This window comes from Thunnus thynnus, chromosome 11, assembly GCF_963924715.1.
Source record: "Thunnus thynnus chromosome 11, fThuThy2.1, whole genome shotgun sequence".
Lineage (NCBI taxonomy): Eukaryota > Metazoa > Chordata > Actinopteri > Scombriformes > Scombridae > Thunnus > Thunnus thynnus.
In genome coordinates this window covers 31,376,177-31,399,830 of record NC_089527.1, presented here as the reverse complement: position 1 = coordinate 31,399,830, position 23,654 = coordinate 31,376,177, and the positions used below count along the sequence as shown (strand labels likewise).

Genomic DNA, 23,654 nt, shown 5'->3' with positions numbered 1-23,654 from the left:
TTTGGATTTCCTAAGTTAAACGTGATATAAATCAAATTTATGAGTAAGCAGGTTATATTGCTTTCTAAATCAAAATTTTGGTGATTTATGTTTAATAAATATTATAATTCTGATTTAGTAATTTGAATAATTTTGACTCAGTCAGCTATTTTTAATTTATAAAGTCATAATTTTGACATGGTATTTCAAGATTTTCAAAAGTCATGTTTTTATTTTATACCTCTGAGTTACTATTTCTTAATTTGGATTTATAGCCTCATAACTCTGATTTAGTAAATCTAAATTATGACTTTCTAAGTTAAAAAAGTTTCTAAGATTATAAGATTCTAATTAAATCAATATGTAGATATCTCAATTATTTCGATTTACAGTTTTTTTTAATTTTTTTTTTTTTTTTACTGTAGAAATAGGCTTCGGTTTACTTTTGTTTTCTGATACTGTAGGTTTGTTTACATTTGTAAATACTGTAGAGCACATAAATGGGAATATATTTCTGAATTTTCTTATTAGTTGAGAGTCACATAAATGCATAATCAATGTGTGGATGTGCCTCAAAATTATACTTAAAAAAATATCAACTGGGCCTTTATATTCAAAAGGTTATTCCAGGACATTGAATCACCAGAAAAGGAAAACATTGCTCAGTTTGTGATGTACTAATTGTGGTGTGAGAAATTAGAAGGAAGAAGTGTTCTTAGACCAGTAACACCTTGGAAATGTACAGTATACCATGCGTATTCCTTCAGTCTAAAGTTACTCATTTTTCCCAGTAACACCGTTCCTTTGTCAGGAGTATTCTTCCTATTAATGCAGCTGACTCCACAGCTGATGTGGAGGGACATGTGTTTGGTCCAAACTATATAAAACCCTGCTTTAAGCCACTCAGGACCCCAAACTGTCCCACGATCACAACTGAACTCACAGTGAAATGAGAAATGACCTTTTCACCCTGTTGGCCAATTGTCCACATTCTGGCATACACTTATTGAACAATAAATAACACAAATCCTTTCTTTTTTAAATTCAAAATGATTTCACTTTTATTTCCCTGAAATGGCGTAGTGTAGTTATTTGATTTTTGGCCTTGTAACTGTCATACAGTACAGTATACACAGAAAAAAATCCAATCAGTAAAATCAGAGTGTTATGATAGTTTCAAACCTTGCAAAGGCGAAGTCCCAGAAACAACAAACGTTGAATAGAGAAGTTTACAGTAAGTAAAATAGTCTTAAATCTTAAACAAAAATCCAAAAGTATTACAACCTGTATTGTGTTAGCTCTCATATGTGAAGCTCAATGCAGGATCTTATGTATTGACCTGCCTTGTTTCACTGTGTTTGCAGTAGAGACCTCTACTGGATATCTGTGGTAACGACAGACTTCTGTTACAGCTATTTAGCTGAAGATGATCAATCACACTATATACATACAGCATATATTTATCTATTTTTTTTAAAAAGTTTCACAGAATATGCATTTCAATAAAAGGTTTGTAACAGCCTTTTGCAAAAAAAAGTTGTCACAAATTGATTATTATAATATTTTTTTCAGGATTTTACAGATATCTCACACACACATGCACACTCATTGATTAGGACATGACATAATAACGATGTTATTTCCTTATTTACAATTTTTTCATTATAACATAAAGAGAGAAATACAATTTAGAGCAAAAAATGTACACATCAGATACAGAAAAAAAATGAACAAACAATGAAGAGGGTGTCTACATTACAGAGAAAGGTGATCAACTTTTGAAGGATACATGTCTCAAAAAAAAGTTCTTATAATCATATAGTGAATTTAGATCTATGTCTAGTTGGACTACATATTAGATATATATTTGACTTTTATCACTCTGTATTTAATGATGTCAAAAAACTCTGCTACAAACATCTTTTAAGAGAAGAAAAATACTGGAAGCACACACAAAATATCACTGTGAGTTGAGTACTTCACAATAACACATTTTCATAAATTAAATGAAATCAAAATATGTGAGCTAATAAACTATTTTCAACCTGATCTAAAGGAACTGAATGATTGTTAGAGTCAAATAAGTGCTCAGTCGGAATTCCAATACATAATAAATCAAAATATTAAAAATTCTTGTCGCCAGTTTGCTATTGCAAAGCAGTTTGGCTTTACACACTTTCCAATTTGATAAAATCATTCTTCTCCCAACCAAAAGTGCCTTGCTTTTTTTGTTACTTTTTTGTCTGATAATTATGGAGTCCTCAGACCCAGTATGCACATCTTTGAGCATGTAGGAAGTTGTATATTTAAGATAAATAATGATGTCATGTAAATTCACATTAATAATAATCATGCATGATACTGAAGAAAAGCTTGACATTACATTTACATTTGTTGAGGTTCATACTTACTGTTGACTGTGGACAGAGCAGTTGAGTAAAGAATCTCATCACAAGGTTAATTTAGTGGCTGCTCTAGAGCTTTTGATCATATCAAATGATCTTCATCAGCAGATGAAGTGTGATCAGCTTTTAATCTGACATGGAAGAAAACGGAAACTTGAATTTATAGAATCCCATGACAGCTGGACAAACTCCATCTAACCCAATCCTAACCCTGAGGAAGATCATGTGATATGATTGAAAGCTCTGGAAAAACTACTGAATGGACCTTATGGTGAGACTGTTTTCTGTTTGCATAATTTTAGAATCCATTATCTGAAAATCAAACAGTCAAAACAAACAAAAAAAAAAAGATGACATTGTTAGTCAGAACATTAAAACTTTGATTTGCTCTTGAATGCTCTGCCAGTCATCTTACTGAACCCTGTATTCATTTACTGAAATGCAATGAGAAAGGCTCAAGCTTGGTGAGCAGAGACCTTGAAAACAGCTCACATTGACCCATGGGCACTGAAGATTTTTTTATGTATACAGGGAATAAATAAAAAAAAAATTTTGTCTCTCAGAGCTGTACTCCTACGTCTCCTTCTGTTCTGTCTGCTTCTATCTCATCCTGTCAGTGCATTTTTTATAGATAAGAAGTGATTGTCAACAAAAAAAATCTCTCCACCATCATGAAGGAGAGGAAAACTGAAGCTGACATGACTGCATAACAAAATTAAGAATCAATAACCCATTAAACACATTCAGTCATTCATGTCACTATAATATGTTCCTGATGTGGTACATTGTAAAGGAAATACTTCATAATGTGTCAGATATTGGATACATTTAATGCCTTGTTTTGAGGCAATACAGATAAATCACAAAAACAAGTCATCCAACTGTATCAGAATATGTTGTTGTTACATTGTCAAATGGCATATATGACTGTTTTCTGATCTTTCACCATAATAGTTAAATATTCCTTCCAGATATGTTTTAAGATGTATGTAATATACTCTACTTTGAATAATAATGTGTGTCTGATATGGTTTTTCCACCAAAAAAGTGAAATTATCTTGTTAAAATCCTTAAAATTACATCTACTCTTTCTCACTCATTAAAAATTCCAGAATCTGTCAATATGCAAATATTTTTAATTTCCACAGTTCAACTGATGGACACAAGATGTCTCCTACTTCACTGTAGTCCACTCTCTCCATTCTGAATGAACTCAGAGAAACTTTCCACTTTCAGCAGATAAATGTGAAAACAAACTCTGCGAATGCATCATTCTGCACAGTGAAGCTCAAACATCCAACTGTAGGAACAAGAAGAAAAACATATTTTTGAGTGGAGGGGGACTTTAAGGTTTGGTTAGGTTAAAACAAATTGGTTAAGGTTTGGGAAAGATGGAGGTCTTAGCTTAAAGAAACCAACATTCCAACCTCCGCTCTAAGAGGTTGGGGTGCCGGTCTATAAAAAGACCTTGTCCGTAAAGCGTTAACATAGGTAGTTTTAATTGTTGGAAAGAATTACCAATGCTGTTGTAAGTGTACATGTTAGTGTAGCTAACGTTAGCCTGAAGAAAGTTCTGCTGTTGGAAAAACTAAGATGCAAATTACTACTCAAAACTAAAACTAAAAAAAATAAAGAAAATGAGAACCTATTCAGATCTACATATAACACGACTCCAAGCAAGAAAACTTTAAGGTAGTTATTTTATTTTCTGTGTTTGAGGAGATGAGGTGCAGGACACAATATTATTGTGGTATTACAAAAAAGTGCAAGATATCCTACTTACACATGAAAATTAATCATAAACAGCCAAACTTTTTAATTCATCAAGCCTTCATCGCTGTCACCATCATCAAGAATGGCAGAGGTCATGACCAAGACCCATTCAGCAGTGATTAACTCAACAGCCAGAACACGTTAGCATCAGTTAGAGAAAGTTGCCATATGGTTTGCAGCATAATTATGTTACGAAACCAAACACTGAATCAGCAAACCGACACAAAGCAGAGTAATTAAGAGGGAAACAAGAACATAACAGTAATGTACAAAATATCCATGATTTTATGTTTAAACTCATTTAAATGTTATTGATAATTCTTGGACATAAATGTTAACTCATGGGCTACTATTACAACTATATTTCACTGTATATTTAACCGACAATAAATACCAGACCTTGTGATCAGTTTGTGAATATCATATTGCAAGACATTCAATGTTATATACAAAGTACAGGAAGAGATGCTATTAAGATTAATGTTCACTGACTTTATTCACATGCACACCAAATGTACAGTTTTACCAGATTATTATTATTCTGACTATATGACAGCACACAGTACACCTAATGTGATTATGATGTATAAAATGAGATTTTATGAGGATTACAAAGTCAAATCAGAGACATTTTAAAAAGAATTTAACTCATCTGTAATCTTTGACTTTTTCCATCATCTCATAACTTTATTTGTTGTGGTTTGTACACTTGTGTTTTTATATATCACTGTTTCTTCTCATTTCTGTCTTCTGTGTCTGTGTTATCAAATACTCACACATACACACACTCACGTCACAGTTATGTAAGACAGCCAATGATCAATAGTAATCTAAGGCAGAATTTATCCATAACTGAATAATTGTATGCATGCATCCATTGTTATTCAGTAAGAGATAGAAATTCAATCATATTCCTAACCACAGAAATAACCAAATAACAAACCAAAGTGTAATGTGCTGCACACAGGAAAAGCCTTAGTACGAGTGATTACTGACACAAATACAAAAACAACAGAACTACCGTAAGCAAGATTAGAGAAAACTCAAGAAATTATCTGACCCCAACAGATCGTGTGCTACCCTTTTTTTCCTTATTTGACCAAGTAAAAGTCTCACTGAGATTAAAATATCTTTTTCAAGAAATATATGTCCAAAAAGGGATCAAAGCACCCCAATAAAAATACAGGAATACTACACATACATACAGTATGCAATATAATATAAACAAGCTAAGACTGCCACACACACAGCTCAAAAGAGCATAAATATCCAGCTACGGTGCAGGTATCTGTAACAAATCTGGTAAGAGTCGTGTAGATGCTTAAACAGGTAAGGTAAAAATGGAATTTACTTGATCTTGATTCAGAAAAAGGATTGGAAACAGGTGAGTGATGGCAGCTGAGTCCAAAAAGGGAGCAGGCAGGTAATCAAAAACCAAAAAGCGGTAGCAGGCAGGTGATGATGACGTGACTGGGGACTGGCAGAAAGAACTGGGGACAATTGACAGTTCACTTAACTCTCCCCCAAACAGCAATTAGCTTAACAACTAGAACTGTAGGCACAGCATGTGTGTCAGTCTTTGGATTTCTCCACATGTTGAGGTGGTGTGCAAGGGGCTGTAGTAATAGTGATACTCCGCATTTAAAGAGTTTAGAGGGTGGCGTCTTTTTTTGCATCCTTTCCAAAACCAAAAACACAGGAGAGAAAGTGTAGAGAGTGAGTTAAAAAGTGTGTTTATATTCTCTAATGTAAGCTGCAGTTAGCAAACAGACCATTCCTGATGTATTCAGCAAATTGCTCTCAAAGCAAAAGAAGTTAAAGATTTTAAACAACTGTAGAACTTCATTAATGACAAAACTACTGAGTACAATCAAGTTATCGCATTCCGCATGTCAAGATTTGAGAACATGCAGAACAGATTAAAAACGTGCTCAGGATGCTGTCTGTGCTCGCTCTCAAAACTTGTTCTGCTGTTACAAATCTGTCCGGAGAGCTCTATGTGCAGATTGATTTTCTCTGCCTCAGCGGTTTTGCCGATAATGATCTTCTATAAATTACTAGCTCTGATCTCAGAAGAATGAGAATTCATCTGCTTAGAAGATTTTTTTGCCTCCAAGGCCTTTTTCTATGTAGTGAATCAATTTTAAATAACTTTCTAAATTATTTTTTCAATTTACTGCAGGATATCTAAATTTGTGCAGTTGATTTCTGGGTTCAAATTTAAATGATTAGTCAGTAGTCAGTGCACGTTATTTGGCTGGTTACTAGTGGTGGGAACCACTAGACTGACAAGTGATGAGAGACTATCATGGATCAGCAATGCTGGTAACAGGATATGCTGATATGCTGATACACGGGCAGAGTAAGAAGTTTCTGAGAAGTGATGGCAAATACCTGAATATGTCTCTCACCCAGGTGACTTTTGGAGGGTAGATTGAGGTAAATCAAGATCTTGAAGGGCACGAATGAAGGGAATGACAAGAATTACATCTGTGTCTGCAGAGGACAAAAATGTGACTGACTTTAAAAAGATGACAGTGGTTTATTATAACATGGATCTTATTTTGTAGTTTTGGCCTAGCCTTGATGGTTTCAAACTTCTGAATTGTTGCTCACATCTCCAGTTTTTTCCAGTAATTCGAGTAGGTCTGGTGTTGTGCTTATTGATCAGAGCTTTGCACTGTAGGCTGACATCATCTTTCAGTGCCAGAAAAAAAGTGACAGAAGAATGTCTGGAACTCACCTGCACTCATTAAGTTGAAAGGCATACCCTGATTTTTCAAAACAAGTAGAAAAGTTTATGCTTTTCATCCCAAGTTCCCACATTTCATGCTGCATCAGGAGTGTTTTCACTACATTTTTACAATGATCAGGATCCTTTCAGAGCAAGATTAGCTCAGTTCATGCTATCACTATAAAGAGAAAATGTAGCTGAAACACCAAAAAGCTACTGATTGTGCCACAGATCAGCTAAGCACTTCTGACTGACTGAAAAATAATCAATACAACTACAGAATGTTAGAACAAATTTTATCATGATAATCCTATTTACACATACATTTTTGCTGCTCTGGTTTTTTTCACCTGACTTAGTATCCAAAATAATAAGTTCCCAGAGAAACAAAAAACAACCTAAACTCTAATCAGTTGAAAGGGGAGCATGTGTCCTGCAATGACTTTTCACATATTTAAAAAAAAAAGAGCAAGACAGTGTTGCTGTTTATTGAATGCAGCGCATGCACAACGTGACTAACATGGAAATTATATGCCTCAGTCAAGGTTAAGGCCCTGGGCCCAGTCAACACTCTGATTGCTCCTGTGTACAAACCTCTATATAGTATTATTGCCCAACATGTTTGTGTAGTTCTGTCCCTGACTAACATGGCCTCTTGTAACACTCGGTAAACACTTAAAAAGAAAATTCTAGACAGTGCAAAACAGGTGCAATAATAAAAAAAAGGTGTCTCGGTTCCACTGTGACTTGTTTACACTGTGATATCCTGTAATAAGACACCAGATTATTATTTCTCACGTGAAAATATTGCAGCTTTCCTCCAACAAGGATGAAAAATACAATTGATTTCAAGATGAGGAAAAAGAACAAAGAGAAAAATGTAGACAGAGGTAGTAAAAAGGTGAAGTGATGACAAAGAGAGAAGTACAGAGAGAAGGTAAGCATTGGAGAGAGGAAGATAAAGAGCAAGGAGCATAAAGAAACATGAGGGAGCTTCTGGAACTGGAGGGAAAGCTGGAGAGAAACAGGAGGCAGTTTCTGAAATTCCTACAATGGAGCTTCCAGAAAAAAACCCACTGAGCTGCAGTGAAATAAACTGAGATTAATTTAAACACACACGTGCATGCACACATTCTGTAAAACATTTGCTTTATTACATAAGTATTTGCTAACTTGTATTTGAAAATATATCTTACTATTTATTTTATATGTGTAAATCTGAAACTAAAATTAATTCAAATTAAATTAGATTAATTTGAATAAAAATTTACATATGACAGATTGTTGTAATAATGTTACTAGAAAATAAATAAAAATAACCAGTGGAGAGTGTGCTACTCTGCTTAAACCAACAAACGGAAATCAATAAACTGTGTCAATAAAGTGAGGCTCTCTGAATCTTACTACTTTCATGATGCACTGGAATTACTCATTAGAGATGTTCACAGCTACAGTTCATGCAAAGTTCACACAAAGTTTGAACAATCACAGGTAGGAACAAACCAGAAATATTTCAAAACAGAGTAGCTCTGGCATCACTTTATGGGTGGTTTCAAGTATTTAGCTGAAATCTACCATCAAATTACTGTAGCCAAATAAGCAACACAAAAACAGCCTTTTATTTATAGTCAACAGAGGCTACTCTATCTCTTGATTTCTCCTACACTGCTTGCATTCCAGTACTGTGCCCTCTTTCATGTAAATCAACCAAACACACGCCTTCGCCTCTCTTTTACTGACACAAATTGCTGACAAACAGCTCTGAGGTCAATGGCATCGAGTTTTTCTTGATGGCAAGGCGAACAACAACAACATTATTGAGGCACGTTTGTGAAATCGTTGACCTGAGCTAGTTTTTCAGTCTCCTTAGTGCACTGAAGCTTTGTTCGGCTTCAGCTGAGGCAAAAGCAGCCAACAAGAGTTTCAACCTCATCAAACAAGCCTCTAACCTGTGCAGCTTCACTGCTGGACCAGTACTTGTTCTTTGAGATGAACATGGGTGACTTTCAGATTCTTTTTGTTAAGCTCTGGGTATTGACAGACAACATCATTTCAGTTCAGTTCATTTCCCCAGTAAGGAGAACATTCTCTAGTTTGTGCAAGGCCTGTGAATCTGATAACACTGCTCTTTGAACTTCAATTCCACAGTATCTAACAATTTGTAAAATAGTGTTCTTCTGGTGATTTTGGCCTGTGCTGGGTTCCTCCACCAGTGTACCTATTGGTGGTCTATCTTTGGTGAGGGATTTGATTAGCCTCAATATTCAAGGAGTGCACCATAGATGATGCCTTGTCAAACACTCCCTGAAAGTGTTTCACATATTCCGCTGCAGCCTGCAATGGTCTGTGTTTTTTTCTGCAGCGACCTGTTGAAACATTCTAGCTCCCTGATCACCTCTGATGCTAGAAATGGACCAGGAACAGTTTTCCCTTTCTGGAAATGGTCTAGGAGACCATTTGCACTCATTCCAGTGTCTGAACCACAACAGGCCATCTCCTCCCAGCTTGACAACACACTCTCATACTGACCGTGAACAGCAGTAACAGCCTTCTCCTGAACCGTCCATATGGTCACACACAGAGGTTTCACTGCCCCTCAAATACTGCCTTGAATTTTCCTGACTCGTTACTGAGAGTTCTGAGCTCATGAACTGGCTGTAAAGAGTCCTGAATTAAATGAGATGCATTGCAAGCATGTTGTATGATGAGGTTTACACAGTGTGCATCACAGCACACATAAATGGCTGCTTTCTCTTCACTGTTGACTTTGCTCCTGTATACTATGATGGCTTTACCATCATAAATTTGACCACATAATCCAGATATGGGATGGTTCAATCTCAAAATGACATTGACGGCTATTTCTGCAATCTCTGCTCCAGTTCAATCAGGAGAGACAAATGAATGAAGCACAGATTGTTAATTGTTAATTATACAGATGATATTGATGATTAAGTCTTGTCAAAAGTCTTTGACACTTAGACTCCATAAGGAGATTTCGTGATTAGTTCGGCTCAATTGTCACAACAGAGTTTTAATGTGCAATCTCCAGTTCTGGTTGTGCTGCAGTGTTGATGTGTTTTCCTCTGCTCTCTGCTAGCTATATGCTTTGCACTTTCTTTTTGCATTTTATAACTTCCTAAGTATTATTCCAAAGAGAGCTATTACTGCTTTCACTGGCGCTAAAGAAAATATCTATAGTTGAACTGCGGAATGGAACAAAAGTTTACTTTTGGGACACGGAAAGTTTCAGAGCCCTACCACAGACTCAGCTGCTAGTCTAGCCTAGTCTAGCCTAGCCTAGCCTAGCCCAGCATATAAAGCTTCTGAGACCAGCAAAGGACAGTGTAAAAGTTATGTCTCCAAAGCCAGCAAAGTCAGCAAGCTGCACACAGTGTGGTATCTCATTGAGAGGATAACACAGCTTGAAAAGAAGATTGAAATGCTGCATCAAATACGTGAGAGCAACTAATTCATTGACTCTGTAGCAGCTGCTGTACAAAGTACAGAGTTACCAAATGCTAACGGACAGAGGCAGACTATTATACATAGGATTGCATCAGATTTGGAGAATCTAGTTGGGGACTTAGCTGACATGCTCCCCTGGATATGTCATAACACCACTGGATTAGCTGTGGAGGCTCCCTAATGACACTTCATACTAGCACCACATCGGTGCTAGACTGAAAGCATCAACTCTAGCCAGGACTTGGTCTGACATTGTTCACTGCCCTGGATTAGGTGTGGAGGCTCCCAAACCAGCCCTCCCTGCTGCTTCTTACTGTCACAGCACCGGTGTAAGACCAAAAGCATCAACTCCTACGACTTGGTCTGATGTCAGCTTCCCCAGAGGCAAGTCCAGCAAGACATTAAACAAGAGAGCACCAACACTCACGCCACCACCTGAACCCTCATTGCATAACAGGTACAATCCTCTGACTGATACTAACGATGTTAAACACAGGGAAGTTAATCACATCACTAGCATTAAGACTAACCAAAACCCAAAAAATAGCACCAAAATCAATGCTAGGCCGAGAGCCAGGAGAAATATGGCTAACTACGTTGAGCACAGGGAAGCTGATCACACCACTAACATTAAGGCTAACTGGAACCTAAGAAATAGCCCAAAAACCACTGCTAGGCCAAGGGCCGAGGGAAGAAACGCTGCTCAAGACACTATCCTGATGGGGGACATCTGTCAGGGAGCTAACAGAGATGTTGCCAACTATCCTCTCTGCACATCCAAGTGATATGAACATTATTATACACACTGGATCTTTTTCAGGAATTGAATCTTCCAGCAGACTCCTTGGCCTGAATACATAGCTGATATCAGTGTGCCTCACCCATGAGATATAGTTTATTCACAATTTCCAAATCCTTTGTAACCATAAAGATTGCTTTAGACCTGATGGGGTTCATCCGAACATCACTGGATCCAGACTCCTTGGCGCCAATCTACGTCATGCCCTTGGGACACTAAACGCAAACAAAAATGTGGGCATGAGCGCGACGAACAGTGCACACAGACAGACAGCCTGTATCTCTCCCCCCTCCCCCCCTCACAGTGCACACAGGACAACACACACAGGCAAACAGCCTGCATCTCTCCCTCCTCACCTGACCCTCTGCTACATATAACTCAAGGAATTTGGCGGCTGTCCCTGAATGCTGTCCTCCAATCAGGGACCCAACAACCTCCCTTTCCCTCCCCTCCACCACACTCTCCACTAAAGAAGTTAGTTGAAACTGCCAGGCTGAAGTTCAGTCAAATTGATGAACTGTTGAACAGCAAGAACCACAGTCATCACCACTCAGGTGTTCACCGGAGATGAGACAGACCCCATGCCGCTTAATTAAACATAACAGTAATCTTAAACAGCTGGTGGCATGGTCAAACACATCGTAGCAATCACAGACCATCTGGTACCTGTCTCAGTAATCTTAACTTGGTCAATGTTCAGCCACAACCAGTCTCCTTTCCTTTCACAGAATCCAAACAGCTGAAATTCACTTTTAAATGTCATATCATTGGCTAACAAATCCTTCTTGGTTAATGATCTGGTAGATGAAAAGAATTTGCACTGTATGTTTTTAGTTGAGACCTGCCTGAACAGCACGACTAGTGTAGCAACACTGATAGAGGCTTGTCCTCCAAATCATAATTTCTATCAGTCAGTCGGGCTAAACAGGAGAGGAGGAGGGATTGCAGCCAGTTTCTCACAGTTTGTGTGTGATGATCAAGCGGGTAGCTCCCTGCCTGAAAAATGAAGCCAATGCAGAGTTACCTTAAACCTGCATTCTTTCTAATGGCCATCAGGGGGCAACTCCACTGGCTGCAAAAAGAGGTTTGATTGTATGGAAGTCTATGAGAAAATGATCCTACTTCTCACTTGATTTATTACTTCATTAAACAGTTTCCTAATGAGTTTATGGTCTCAATCACTCGTTTCAAGTCTTCTTCAATACAGCATGATGTTCATTTTGTAAATTATGGTCCCATTTAGAGTAAAATAGACGATAAAGCAGCGTATGCTTTAGGGTGTCTTTAAAGAGTCTCTTTATACGGCTCTGGGTCAGCTCAACCCTCTCGTCCAAATATGGTCACTTCTGGCTCCAAAAATCAAACATGGCGATGGTCAAATCCAAGATGGCGATGATCAAATCACTAAACTCAAGGCTTCAAAATGGCAGTTTGGAGATTATTTTATTTCGAACATGTTAAAATAACAAAATAAAATATATAGGCAATGACACAAAACAAAACAAAACAAAAAACCCAAAAATAACAGCAAAGTTTCAGTAAGCCACACAAATAATAACCTTTCAATGTTCAAAAAGGGCGTAGAATGAAGTAGAGAACTTTTCTAATCCCCCCCCCCCCCCTTGATTTGATCAAATCAAAGTTCACAAACCAATGGGTGACATCACAGTGGCTACATCCGTATTTTTTACAGTCTATGGTGATGACATTGATTTGGGTAAATTTACAGCATTTGAATATTTTGCTTTGGAACTCAAAGCAGAATTAACTGTACTTATCATTACATTATATCAACAACCAAGATATTCATCACTATTCCTAAAGGAATTCTCAGAACTGATCTCTCTTGGTGTCACTAGATATGACAGGTTAATCCTGTATGGAGACCTGAACATTTGTATTAACAAAAATACTCCAAAGCTATGGAGCTTGTAAATCTACTGGACAGTTTTGAACTCACCCAACATGAAAATGAAGCCACTCATCAGCATGGTAACACTCTACATTTAGTAATAACAAAAGGGCTAAACATTTATAATGTCTCAGTATTTCAACTACCTGTTTCTGATCATCACTGTGTGTTCTTTGATACCAATGTAACCTTAACAAAGACTAAAAGGGAATTTTTGGTTCAAAAGAGATTCCTAGTTAACTAATGTTATGAGATCATTTGAGCCATACACTTATGACAGCTCCTTAAATTACATGGTTGAAAATTTCAACAACGCATTGTCAACTACTTTAAATACTGTTGCTCCACTAAAGTTTGACTGACAGAATCAAAAACAGTGTTAATGACACCAAGAGAATCAGTCAGGCAGCTGAAAGAAAATGGAGGAAAACTAGACTCACATGTCACTGTAATATATACAAAGAAGCCATGACTGTCTATAACAATACATCTGGCAAGAAAGGATTACTTTTCCAAGATTATTACAGAGAATACTGGGAACTCCAGAATATTATTCTCCACTATTATTAATATTATATTATATTATTATATTATATTACTTTTATATCTTTCTTGATGTGAAGCACTTGGTGCATGTCATTCCTTTTGATGTAAAGCACATTGAGCTGCATTTTTTGTGTGAAAGGTGCTATACAAATAAAGTTATTATTATTATTATTATATATACATTACATACAAGTAATGCATCATGCATCAAGTTTATCAGAGCACAATTAATTATTGTTTTATTGTTTTGGGTTTTTTTCAGATTTTTTTTTTTGGCTGCCTTAATTTGAGGAGTGTGGCAGGACAGGGGGCAGGGGAGGGAGACATGCAGACGTGCAGTGGGGTCCCGGCATGGATGTATAATCAGAGCTGGATAGGACGCTGTCGCTCAGCCTTGCAGCCAATTTTTCCCAGTGGTCACTTGCAGTATTGCAACAAAAAATCTCCCTGCCGCCCTAAAGCATTTTCCTCATAGACCACCATTGTAAATGAGACATCTGTAAAACCTTGCACTGCGAACAAAGTCAATTATGACTTTCTTTTATGAACTGTGTTTCCTTCAGATAATTCAATGATGAGTTGATGTATAATGTAGACAAATTAAATCTAATGACTTTCACTATTATGGCATTTGAACAGTAGCTCCAATGTCGAGTCCATGTCTGTTGATTTAAGCTAAACAACTGAAGAGTTTCATGCTGTTAATTCAAAGGTGCATTTTTGACAGAACCACAGAAAGGCTCAATCATTAACCAGTCTCCTGCTTCTCTATCACAGTAAACCGACAAATCAATATTCCAGTGCACACCAGGATTCTAGGATCGACACTTTTTATTAACATATTACATTAAAAACAAAAAGAGGTGAACCACACATTTCACATGTGGCTTCGTCAGATTCGCTCTGTGAGCGAATCTTTAAACCATCTCAAAAATGTACAATAGTATGTATTTTGTAATCACGCTATGAACTTACAGCCAGACATTTCACTATGGCATTCACAGAAAAACTACTTTGTTTGTGTTTGTTACAAACTGCAAATAAAGTAAATAATGTATATGATTATACAATAACTCATTGAATAATAACAACTGATCCACTTGTGAAAAGGCAGGTATGGTTACACAAGAATACTGATGTCAAACATGATCATTGTTTGTTAAACTTTGATTACAGAGCATTCTTTTTAGCTTGGCTTTTTAGGTTTTCTTAAAAAAGGACCTGATCTGACCCCTCTTTCTCTTTTTAGGGAACATTTTTGACTGCAGTAATAAATTAGTTGATGTTAAAGTGATTGCATGCACAGAAATTAGCAAACCAACACTAATAAGTCTAAATATAAAATCAATTGTTAGTTATATCCAGCAAAGATATTTTTTAATTTTGTTATATGTCAGTTGTATAAAATGGCAATACCAACAATTTCATGTTCACCATCATTCATTCTCACACAGTGCAGCAACTTGCCAACGATGTCTAGCCTGAGGGTTGCCTGATCATCTGGTTAAGGTCCCCCCCCCATGTCTTGGTGAAAATGCACAAACCTTAGAACTCTTATAGATCTTGCAAGTTAATATTACATTGTTTGAGATTGCTTAAAAATATTGGTAGGGCCAATTCACTTTGCTGAATTTACATCAGCTTTTTAGTTATTTCAAGAAATATCGAGCTTCTTCCAATTTGATAATCTTCACCCTTTTCACTTAAATGTTATTCTGCTGTTCTTAGCACCTTTAATTAGTTTGTGTGTTGTTGCCTTAAAAAAAACTGTAGTGACATAACAGTGACCTAAACAAGAACAAGAACATCTAACTTATTTTCTCCATATAAAGCTGTTGTGGCTAACATGTTAGTGGACAGCTGCCTATTTACACATCCGATAGACACAAAGCAACATAGAATTCAAATGGGGTTGTGTGTGTGTCCACCAGCATGCGGCTGCTGCAAACACTTGATGTACTGTTAACTACAACTAGGAGCTAAAAGGTGCTAAAAAAGTTCTGTAAGGCTGCATGTTACATATTCTATAAACAGGAAATATACAGACAAATACTTTTGTAGCATGTACGTGCTATCCAAAGTGGAATACTTCTAATTTCACTGATAAGTATTACATGCAACAAGTCCCACCTACTATGTTCTGTTAATGATCACCATACAAATATTATACAACATTGATTTGGAGGTTTGTGAAGTGCAGTGGTCAGCAGTTTTTATTTATTTTTGTTGGTGCACTGGGTTAGTCACCTCTGAGGGTTGGATGTCCTAGATGCAGATCAGGCTTGGAAGGCTTCTAGAATGTTCTGTTTGTTATAGATTAGGAAACAGATTTCTATGAGCATGTTTATTACAAATGTTATTATGTTGAAATGGCTCATACAGTGCAGTATATATAATTTTTTCTTTAACAGTTTTTCATATCACAGCTAAAAACATCAATCTTCAAAGTTTTTTATTATGCATAAGATCCTATTATATATAGGATATTTATTTTAAATTTTGGGCACACATATGCATCAAAGGGAAGCACACATATTCTCTACCGACAGTAGGTCTTACTATTGCCATAGATATATTTGATGTTGATCTATGATGCATTACATCTATTAACAATTAAAAAAGCTTTCAGGTTGTTGTGTCAAATGTTTAAAGGTGACAACAGCAGAGTTACAGCAGAGTTGCTTGATACACATCTATCGATCACATTTTCATGGTGAAATGGGAGCCTTCTGATTCTATGAATCTTTGCTGCCCCAGGATTCACTTTCCTAGTAACTGGTCTGAGCAGTGGGATGACTGGTGTGGAACTCTGTGGGTGTCAGCTTTAGTGCACGTCAAACATTGTGGGCGTCTTTGATGAATGCAGTGTACCAGCACATTATCAGCCCCTCCTCCTTTGGTAGCCTACCCAACATGATGTAGCCCACGCAAACTGGGCTGTAATATAAACGGTTGCTGCAGCAGCAGCCAGGGTACCTTTTGCTCAGCTCTGCTCTCTTTCTAGGCCTCTCCAGTCTCCCCTGGACCAGAGGACTGCTCACCATGAAGCTGCTCGCACACATCCTGTGTCTCAGCCTGGCTCTGGCTATGGGATGGGCTGACGCGTAAGTAGCCTTGCACTTTACCTGAAGGGACTGCACCAGTGGTTGTACATGCGGTAGACTTTTTAATGTTTTTATGTATTCTTTCTCCCTCCATGCAGCTGCTGATTTTACTTTATTTCAGTGCAGACTTAAAACTTGCTTCTCGTATGTAATCCATCACATTGAACATCATGTTATGTCACTGTTGCTTGCTAATACAGTCTAAAGTTCATAATTGAGCAATCTGTACTGCATTGTCATGCATCATTAAGTATATGTATGACAATGGCTGCCTAGAAGGAAGGAAAACATATTAGTAATAAAAAGCAACTACTGCACACTTTGGAAATTTTAAATACAATATCAGGCTGATTTATGGGGAAACATAAAATGATGGACTACATGATAGTTTTTAAACATAATTTTACAGCTATTTAGAGAGAAAATATGACGGAAAAAATAGTTCACAGCTTTATTTTCAGTCTTCAGAAACTTTAAAAAACGTCAGTCACGTCGCTTTTTTGCTATTAGATTTGGGGCTACTTTTTGCAGCATGTCTAAAACCCAAATGTGAAGAAGCTTTTACTCTCTACAAAATGAAATGCAAATCATTATCTTTTCCTGTTCTGTTCACCCAGGCATCACGAACATACACATGACGGTGAGTTGATGTAGGGCATTCATACTTATTTTAACATCACTAGTTTGACATCAGGGCCATTAGGGAGACACATCTCATCAGGTGATAAATATTAACATTTTATTTAAAGCTTTCCTGTCAAATCCTCCTAACCATGATACTCTGCAGCTGAACCTGACCGCTGTAAGGGCCTTGAGATGGACGCTGTTGCGACGTGTGGGGACGGAACACTATTCTTTTTCAGCCGTAAGTCTAAATGTTTAAGAATCACAGGTTGCATTAATCACATGACTTATATTCATCTTATGTCCTCAAAATACATTAAACATGTCAATTGATGGCAGCACACCAAGTCACTAATACATGTGTTGCTTTCTGTGAAATCATTCCACGTTTTGGTTTCACCTCATGAAGTTTCAACTCACAAGTTAAGAAGGAAATGTGTATTGTTCCATCTGAAGGTTGAAGCTTGTATTTCCTATCAGATGACCACCTGTTCAAGGGCTTCCATGGCAAAGCAGAGCTGTCCAATGAGTCCTTCCCTGAGTTGGATGACCATCACCACCACGTGGATGCTGCTTTCCTCATGCACTACGAGGACGAACCCACTGAACACCAACGCATGTTCCTCTTCCTGGTACAGTTCAGCCTTTAACTCCTCTGATCTATCTCAATTATCATTCCTTCCGAAAAATGCACATGGGTTAAGGATTTGCTGAGCAGGGGCCCCAGAACATGTTACGGATTATAGATATCGGCTGTGCACAGCTGTTTTTGAGCTGTTGTTGTTATGAAGTTGTTATGGAGATGATAGACTGACTTTAATATTTTCTGATCTCATCACTGCCCACTCATTATTGACTGTTGTGTAATAAAAGTTCATGTCCCTGATTTAACCATTTCGCTAAAAAGCAGTCCTAATTGTATGATGTTTACTCATCTGTAACCAGATGTAAGAATAGGCTGTTTTATGAATGACTAAGCCTTTGTATAATCTCTCAGAGAAAAGCAGGGACACAAACACACAACATGCAGTGAGAACAAGTACAATAAAAGCATGGTCATGTTTGGCAAGAGGCAGGCAATCAGATCAGACAACCAAGTCCTAAATGGGGATAGGCTTGCTTACAGAAATCCAATGAGGCCAGCAAAGGTGAAAAAACAAAGCAGGCAGGATAACAAGACTAAACAGGCTGGAATGCTACATCTAAGATGGCACAACAGACGATCTGGCAGACTAGTGTGGCCAAAGAGTAGGTAAATGGGGTGTCACAATTCTCCAAATCCATGATTCGATTTGACTTTCAATTTTAAGGTCATGATTTGATTCAATTTTCAATTTAAACTTTTTTTTTTTCTCATTTTCGCTTGTGCTTCCCTGTTACAGATTTCCTTGAGATAACTGTGTAGTTTGGAACACTTTATCTGTGAGCTGAAGGCAGTGGAGAACCATTATTCAAAAGAAATATTATCCAAGAGTTTTGTCAAAAAATAAGAGCTAGACTTTCACAAGAGAAGATTAAGCACGACATGGTCTATATTTAAATCTTATTTTCAACTCTTATTTTCAAGAATCAATTTACAATGAAAACAGACTGTTCTGCTTGCATCCAAAGGCTACTGTGCTTATGACACACTTCAGTACTAGGGTGATATTTTTGGTTGAACAAATATTTCAGATTATCACAAATTTCTGGAGCATTTTTTCAAATGAAAAACTTGGGTTGAGTACCCTAACCCACACATACACTCACCAGTCAGTTTAATCTGTGGTGATACTTTGATGCAGGACGACAAGGTGCTCAGCTATCACGAACACAAGCTGGAGGATGGCTACCCCAAGGCAATCTCCGAAGTCTTCCCTGGAATCCCCGACCACCTGGATGCTGCCGTTGAGTGTCCCAAGCCAGAATGTGATGAAGACTCTGTCATCTTCTTCAAGGGTTAGTGCACATTCTCACCGACTTGAATGCAAGAAAACCTTAAATATGTCTTACATGCGTTGATAATTACATTTGGCCCCCTGATGTCATGCATATGTAGTGCAGTCTGTTTTGTTGTGCCTCTGTAGTCTGCACTCCTTTACATTATATTTGAAGTGAAACAATGACTATGAGGTTAAAATACTAACCCCCCACCTCCCGCAAGTCCTTCACTATTCACCCAATATGAATGCTAAACACCTCAAACACCCTGAAAGTGTTATGCCTTAACACACCAAAGCCAGTGCTCAGTATTAATGGCATCTGCAGAATATATCCATATCTTCAAAATATACCTCAACAATGTGTGTCATTTTTTTCTCTAGGAGATGACATCTACCACTACACCGTCAAAACCAAGGCTGTAGAAGAGAAGGAGTTCACGTCAATGCCAAACTGCACATCTGCTCTCCGCTTTATGGAACACTATTACTGCTTCCATGGACACATGTTCTCCAAGTTTGACCCAAAGACCGGCGAGGTCCACGGCAGATACCCCAAAGAGGCACGTGACTACTTCATGAGATGCTCTAAGTTCAGTAAGTAAAACATCAATAACATTTATTGATTAAACAGACATAATTTAAACAGTTGTATGTATTGTTTTAAGCCACCAATATATCAATGTATAATTGATGTGATACTTTGATAAACTTATGAGACCATGGTGGTGATGGCTACCCTCCCTCTCCCTTGTGTGTTTTTCTTCACTGTTTCCATTTGTGCCATATTCGTTCCACTCTCTTCCATTGCCAGAAACTCTGAACGCCTATCTGTGTTTACCATCATCTGTTCTTGGCTGTTAAAAAAAAAGGAAAATACTGTACAATAAAGCATGTAAGCTTGTTTGAGTGGGTCTAGAAACCATACTGGGCCATGTTAGACAAAGCTGATAAATATAAATGTACAAACTAATGTATCTCTTGTTTGCTGCTTAGGTGAAGACAGTGACCATGTGGAGAGAGAGCGCTGCAGCCGTGTTCACCTGGATGCCATCACAACTGACGACGCTGGAAACATGTATGCCTTCAGAGGTGAGGCCTGACAACACCTGACTAGTTTTGGGGAGGAACGGCTCCCCATTACTTTTAGTCCGGCATTATAGTTTTATGGAAAGGTATGTGCTGGAACAATTTCTTTACGAACTGCCGCCCAAGTCACTGCATCTGGATGCTGTTCATCTATACGTTTCTGTTAGTATTTAAACAAATGAGATGTAATGTGTTAATTATTGTGCTGGAAGGTGAATTTTTGAACTTTGGTAATTGTATTTCCTTTTCTTAGTTGTGTAAAATCTGATACATTTCCTCAAGTGATGTCATTTGTGGCAGTGTTGGTTAGGGCTGAAGACTACAAGTTTGAAAATGAAAAAACTCTGGGGTTGTGGAGTGAGAAAGTGATAACAGACCTCTGTAGCCCTCTCCTCATCTCTGCTCAAGGCTAGCAGCTTGAGGCTACATTAGCCACTACTAGCATAACAAGCTCTGACAAGGAAGAAGAATGCATGGAATAAAAGAGACAATATCTGTAGCTCTGCTACAGCGATTTTGATACCTTATCTTTTTGATACAATTTATAGTTGATAGTCCGACAATGTTACAGGGTGCAATCCTAAATTGATGGAGTACTCTTTTAATATGTTTAATACCGCAGTGAGAGCATTCCAAGCAGCTCTGTTCAGGTGAAATGCATCGTGAATTGGGTCTAAGTATACTTGGGTCTATTTAGACCGGGTCTTAACCTCCTTGGGCCCCTATCGGATTTTGTCTTTTTTAAAGAAAAAATTTACACATATTGAGTTTGGGTAGGTATTATTTTAGTGAAGACCTGAGAAAACAAAAAGCTTTGGATTGTCTTGCAGGCCACCATTTCATCGAAAAAGAAGAGGGCAATGACACACTGAAGGCTGACACCATCGAGAGCGACTTCAAGGAGCTACACAGTGAGGTGGATGCTGTCTTCACTTATGAAAGTCACCTTTACATGATTAAGGTAAACTACAGAAGCAACCACACACACACATCTTATATCCTGTCATCGCCTTTTCCTCAAAAGTAAAACACAACTTTTTTTCCATTCAGGATGAAGAAGTTTTTGTTTACAAAATCGGTGAGCCCCACACTCTTTTGGATGGGTACCCCAAACCTGTGAAGGAGGAGCTGGGCATTGAGGGTCCCATTGATGCTGCATTTATGTGTGGAGATCATCATATTGCACATGTCATCAAAGGTAAAGACACAGACAGCACCTAAAATAATACACAAAACTGATTGCTTCGAGTTGACAACCCATGAATGAATTGTGGGATTGTTTTAGTAGGTTGGGATTGTGGAGGGAGCTGAAACAGCAAATGACATTCGTGTAAAGGTATCAGCAGAGTAGCAGCGAGAAGTGTTCACCAGCATGAATATGATTGGATGCTACTAGTCAGCTGGTAGCCAAGCAGCTGATGAATGAAACAGTGATGGCTCTGAATGAAGCTGACTGGTGATGGTTAGGTGAAGAGAGGTCTTCAAAACCATGTTAATTTTGGTTGAAATGTGAAAGTCTTTTTTTTCAATGTCTGGCATATATTATTGGGATATATATTGTTTTATATATTGTTTTAACAGCATTCCAATGACTGTAGCAAAGATCTGTTTCACATTGAACCATTAGTCTTTTAAAAGCTGTTGAAACAATGGTTATATCTAACCCTGAGGTCTAGAAAAGTTTCAGATGTCTTTTGACCTACAAATTTCCAAATCAATGCTTACTGGGAAATACTTTGACACTATGACAAAGACCAGGTCAAAGCATCACTTTTATCGTACTGGATCCTTCCACAACTGATAAATAGATACAACACCCACTCACATCTCTTCCTGCTTTTTGTCCTTTAGGTGATCATATCTTTGATGTGGATATGAAGGCCAGCCCTCACACTGCAAGCGATGAGCGTCCAATTGCCCTCTTCAAGAAGGTTGATGCTGCCATGTGCGGTGCTGGGGGAGTTAAGGTGATCGTAGGCAGCCACTTCTACCACTTTGACAGTCCCATGTTGCTTGTTGCTGGCAAGGCCCTGCCTGAGCAACACAGAGTATCCATGGAGCTGTTCGGCTGTGACCACTAAGAGGCGTGCTTGACAGGACTGAATCACATACAACACAGTAAAACTTGGAAAAACAACAGCACCAACAACATCGTGCAGGAGGCCTCTAACAACAAGTCGCCAAGCTTTTGACTACAAGTGCTTACAGAGGATGATGATACTAGTTGTTCCCCTCCTGTGTCTTACCTCAAAATAACCCTTTCTCTGTTTTTTTTCTTTTTTGAGGGATTCTTTTCATAATTACGCTCTGTGGTGAGTTGTTGATTCAATTTGTACAGTGTTGATGTGAATAAAGATGAGTGGCGACAAACAACATAATGTGTCTACTTTGTCTTGCATAGAGGGACACTGATAGGGTATTTGGTGATGCTTTAGTTCATAGATCTGTAATTTCCTAATAATTACCATGGAAGTTTCCTAGAAAGAACTATGTCATTTGGTAGTAAGTTCTGTGACAGTTATTTGAGTTTTGATTAGTTTAGATTTTAATAGATAATAGAGCGTTAACTTGTTTTTGTCACCTGTGTGCACAAATAAAAAAGAAACAAATCAGACAGGCCACTACAGTACCAGCACTAACAAACAAACTAATAGTGCAAGAGGACATCAGTATAACTCTAACTCTATTTATTTATACTTTTATGTTTGTTAGTTGTGTTGAGTTTATGAGCTATTCTTGATGGAGGGGTTTCCTTGAAATAACTGCTCCACTTTAATTCTAATCAGGAAATCTTTCTGTCCAGTGTATTTCATTGTATGCTTGCTTGTAGACGATTTATTATTATTATTATTATTATTGTTATTTTTTATTTTTTATTTTTTTAACATTTTTTCATGTTCTACTGACTTGCTGAGTAGACTAAAAGGCTCTATAGGTTAAGTTAGCAGTTCATTGAAATTAATTCATTTCAAGTGCACTGATTGACCACTGTCTCTATCTTCCCTAAAATAATACAGGTAAATAACAATACACCAAATGTAGTCCTTTAAAAGAAGCTTATCATGAATTTACTGTTATATATCAGTTCCTTTATAAGAAAATCTAGACAACTATCAGGCCTGTTAAGTAAACCTGTAATTTACTACATGTTGAGATATTTACAATTCCTACAGAATTTTGAGGAGCTCAGGCACACAGTATTTGCAGCCAATACAAACACCCTTTCTAACTTTTCACCAGTAGAGGGCACAAGAGTTTCACTTCAGGAACTTGCTAACTTCTGGCTTCCCTCTCACTCTGTC

The 23,654-nt window shown here is 37.6% G+C and overlaps 1 protein-coding gene across 1 annotated transcript; it reads left to right on the top strand.

The window, feature by feature from the left end:
• Nucleotides 1-16,570: 16,570 nt before the first annotated feature.
• Nucleotides 16,571-22,730, top strand: hpxa (hemopexin a). Its single transcript, XM_067604464.1, has 10 exons — nt 16,571-16,720; nt 17,338-17,360; nt 17,508-17,585; nt 17,825-17,976; nt 19,129-19,282; nt 19,648-19,860; nt 20,260-20,355; nt 21,183-21,313; nt 21,403-21,550; nt 22,204-22,730. The coding sequence occupies exons 1-10, from the start codon at nt 16,659-16,661 to the stop codon at nt 22,431-22,433; spliced, it is 1,287 nt and encodes a 428-aa protein (XP_067460565.1). The 5' UTR covers nt 16,571-16,658; the 3' UTR covers nt 22,434-22,730.
• Nucleotides 22,731-23,654: the final 924 nt, after the last annotated feature.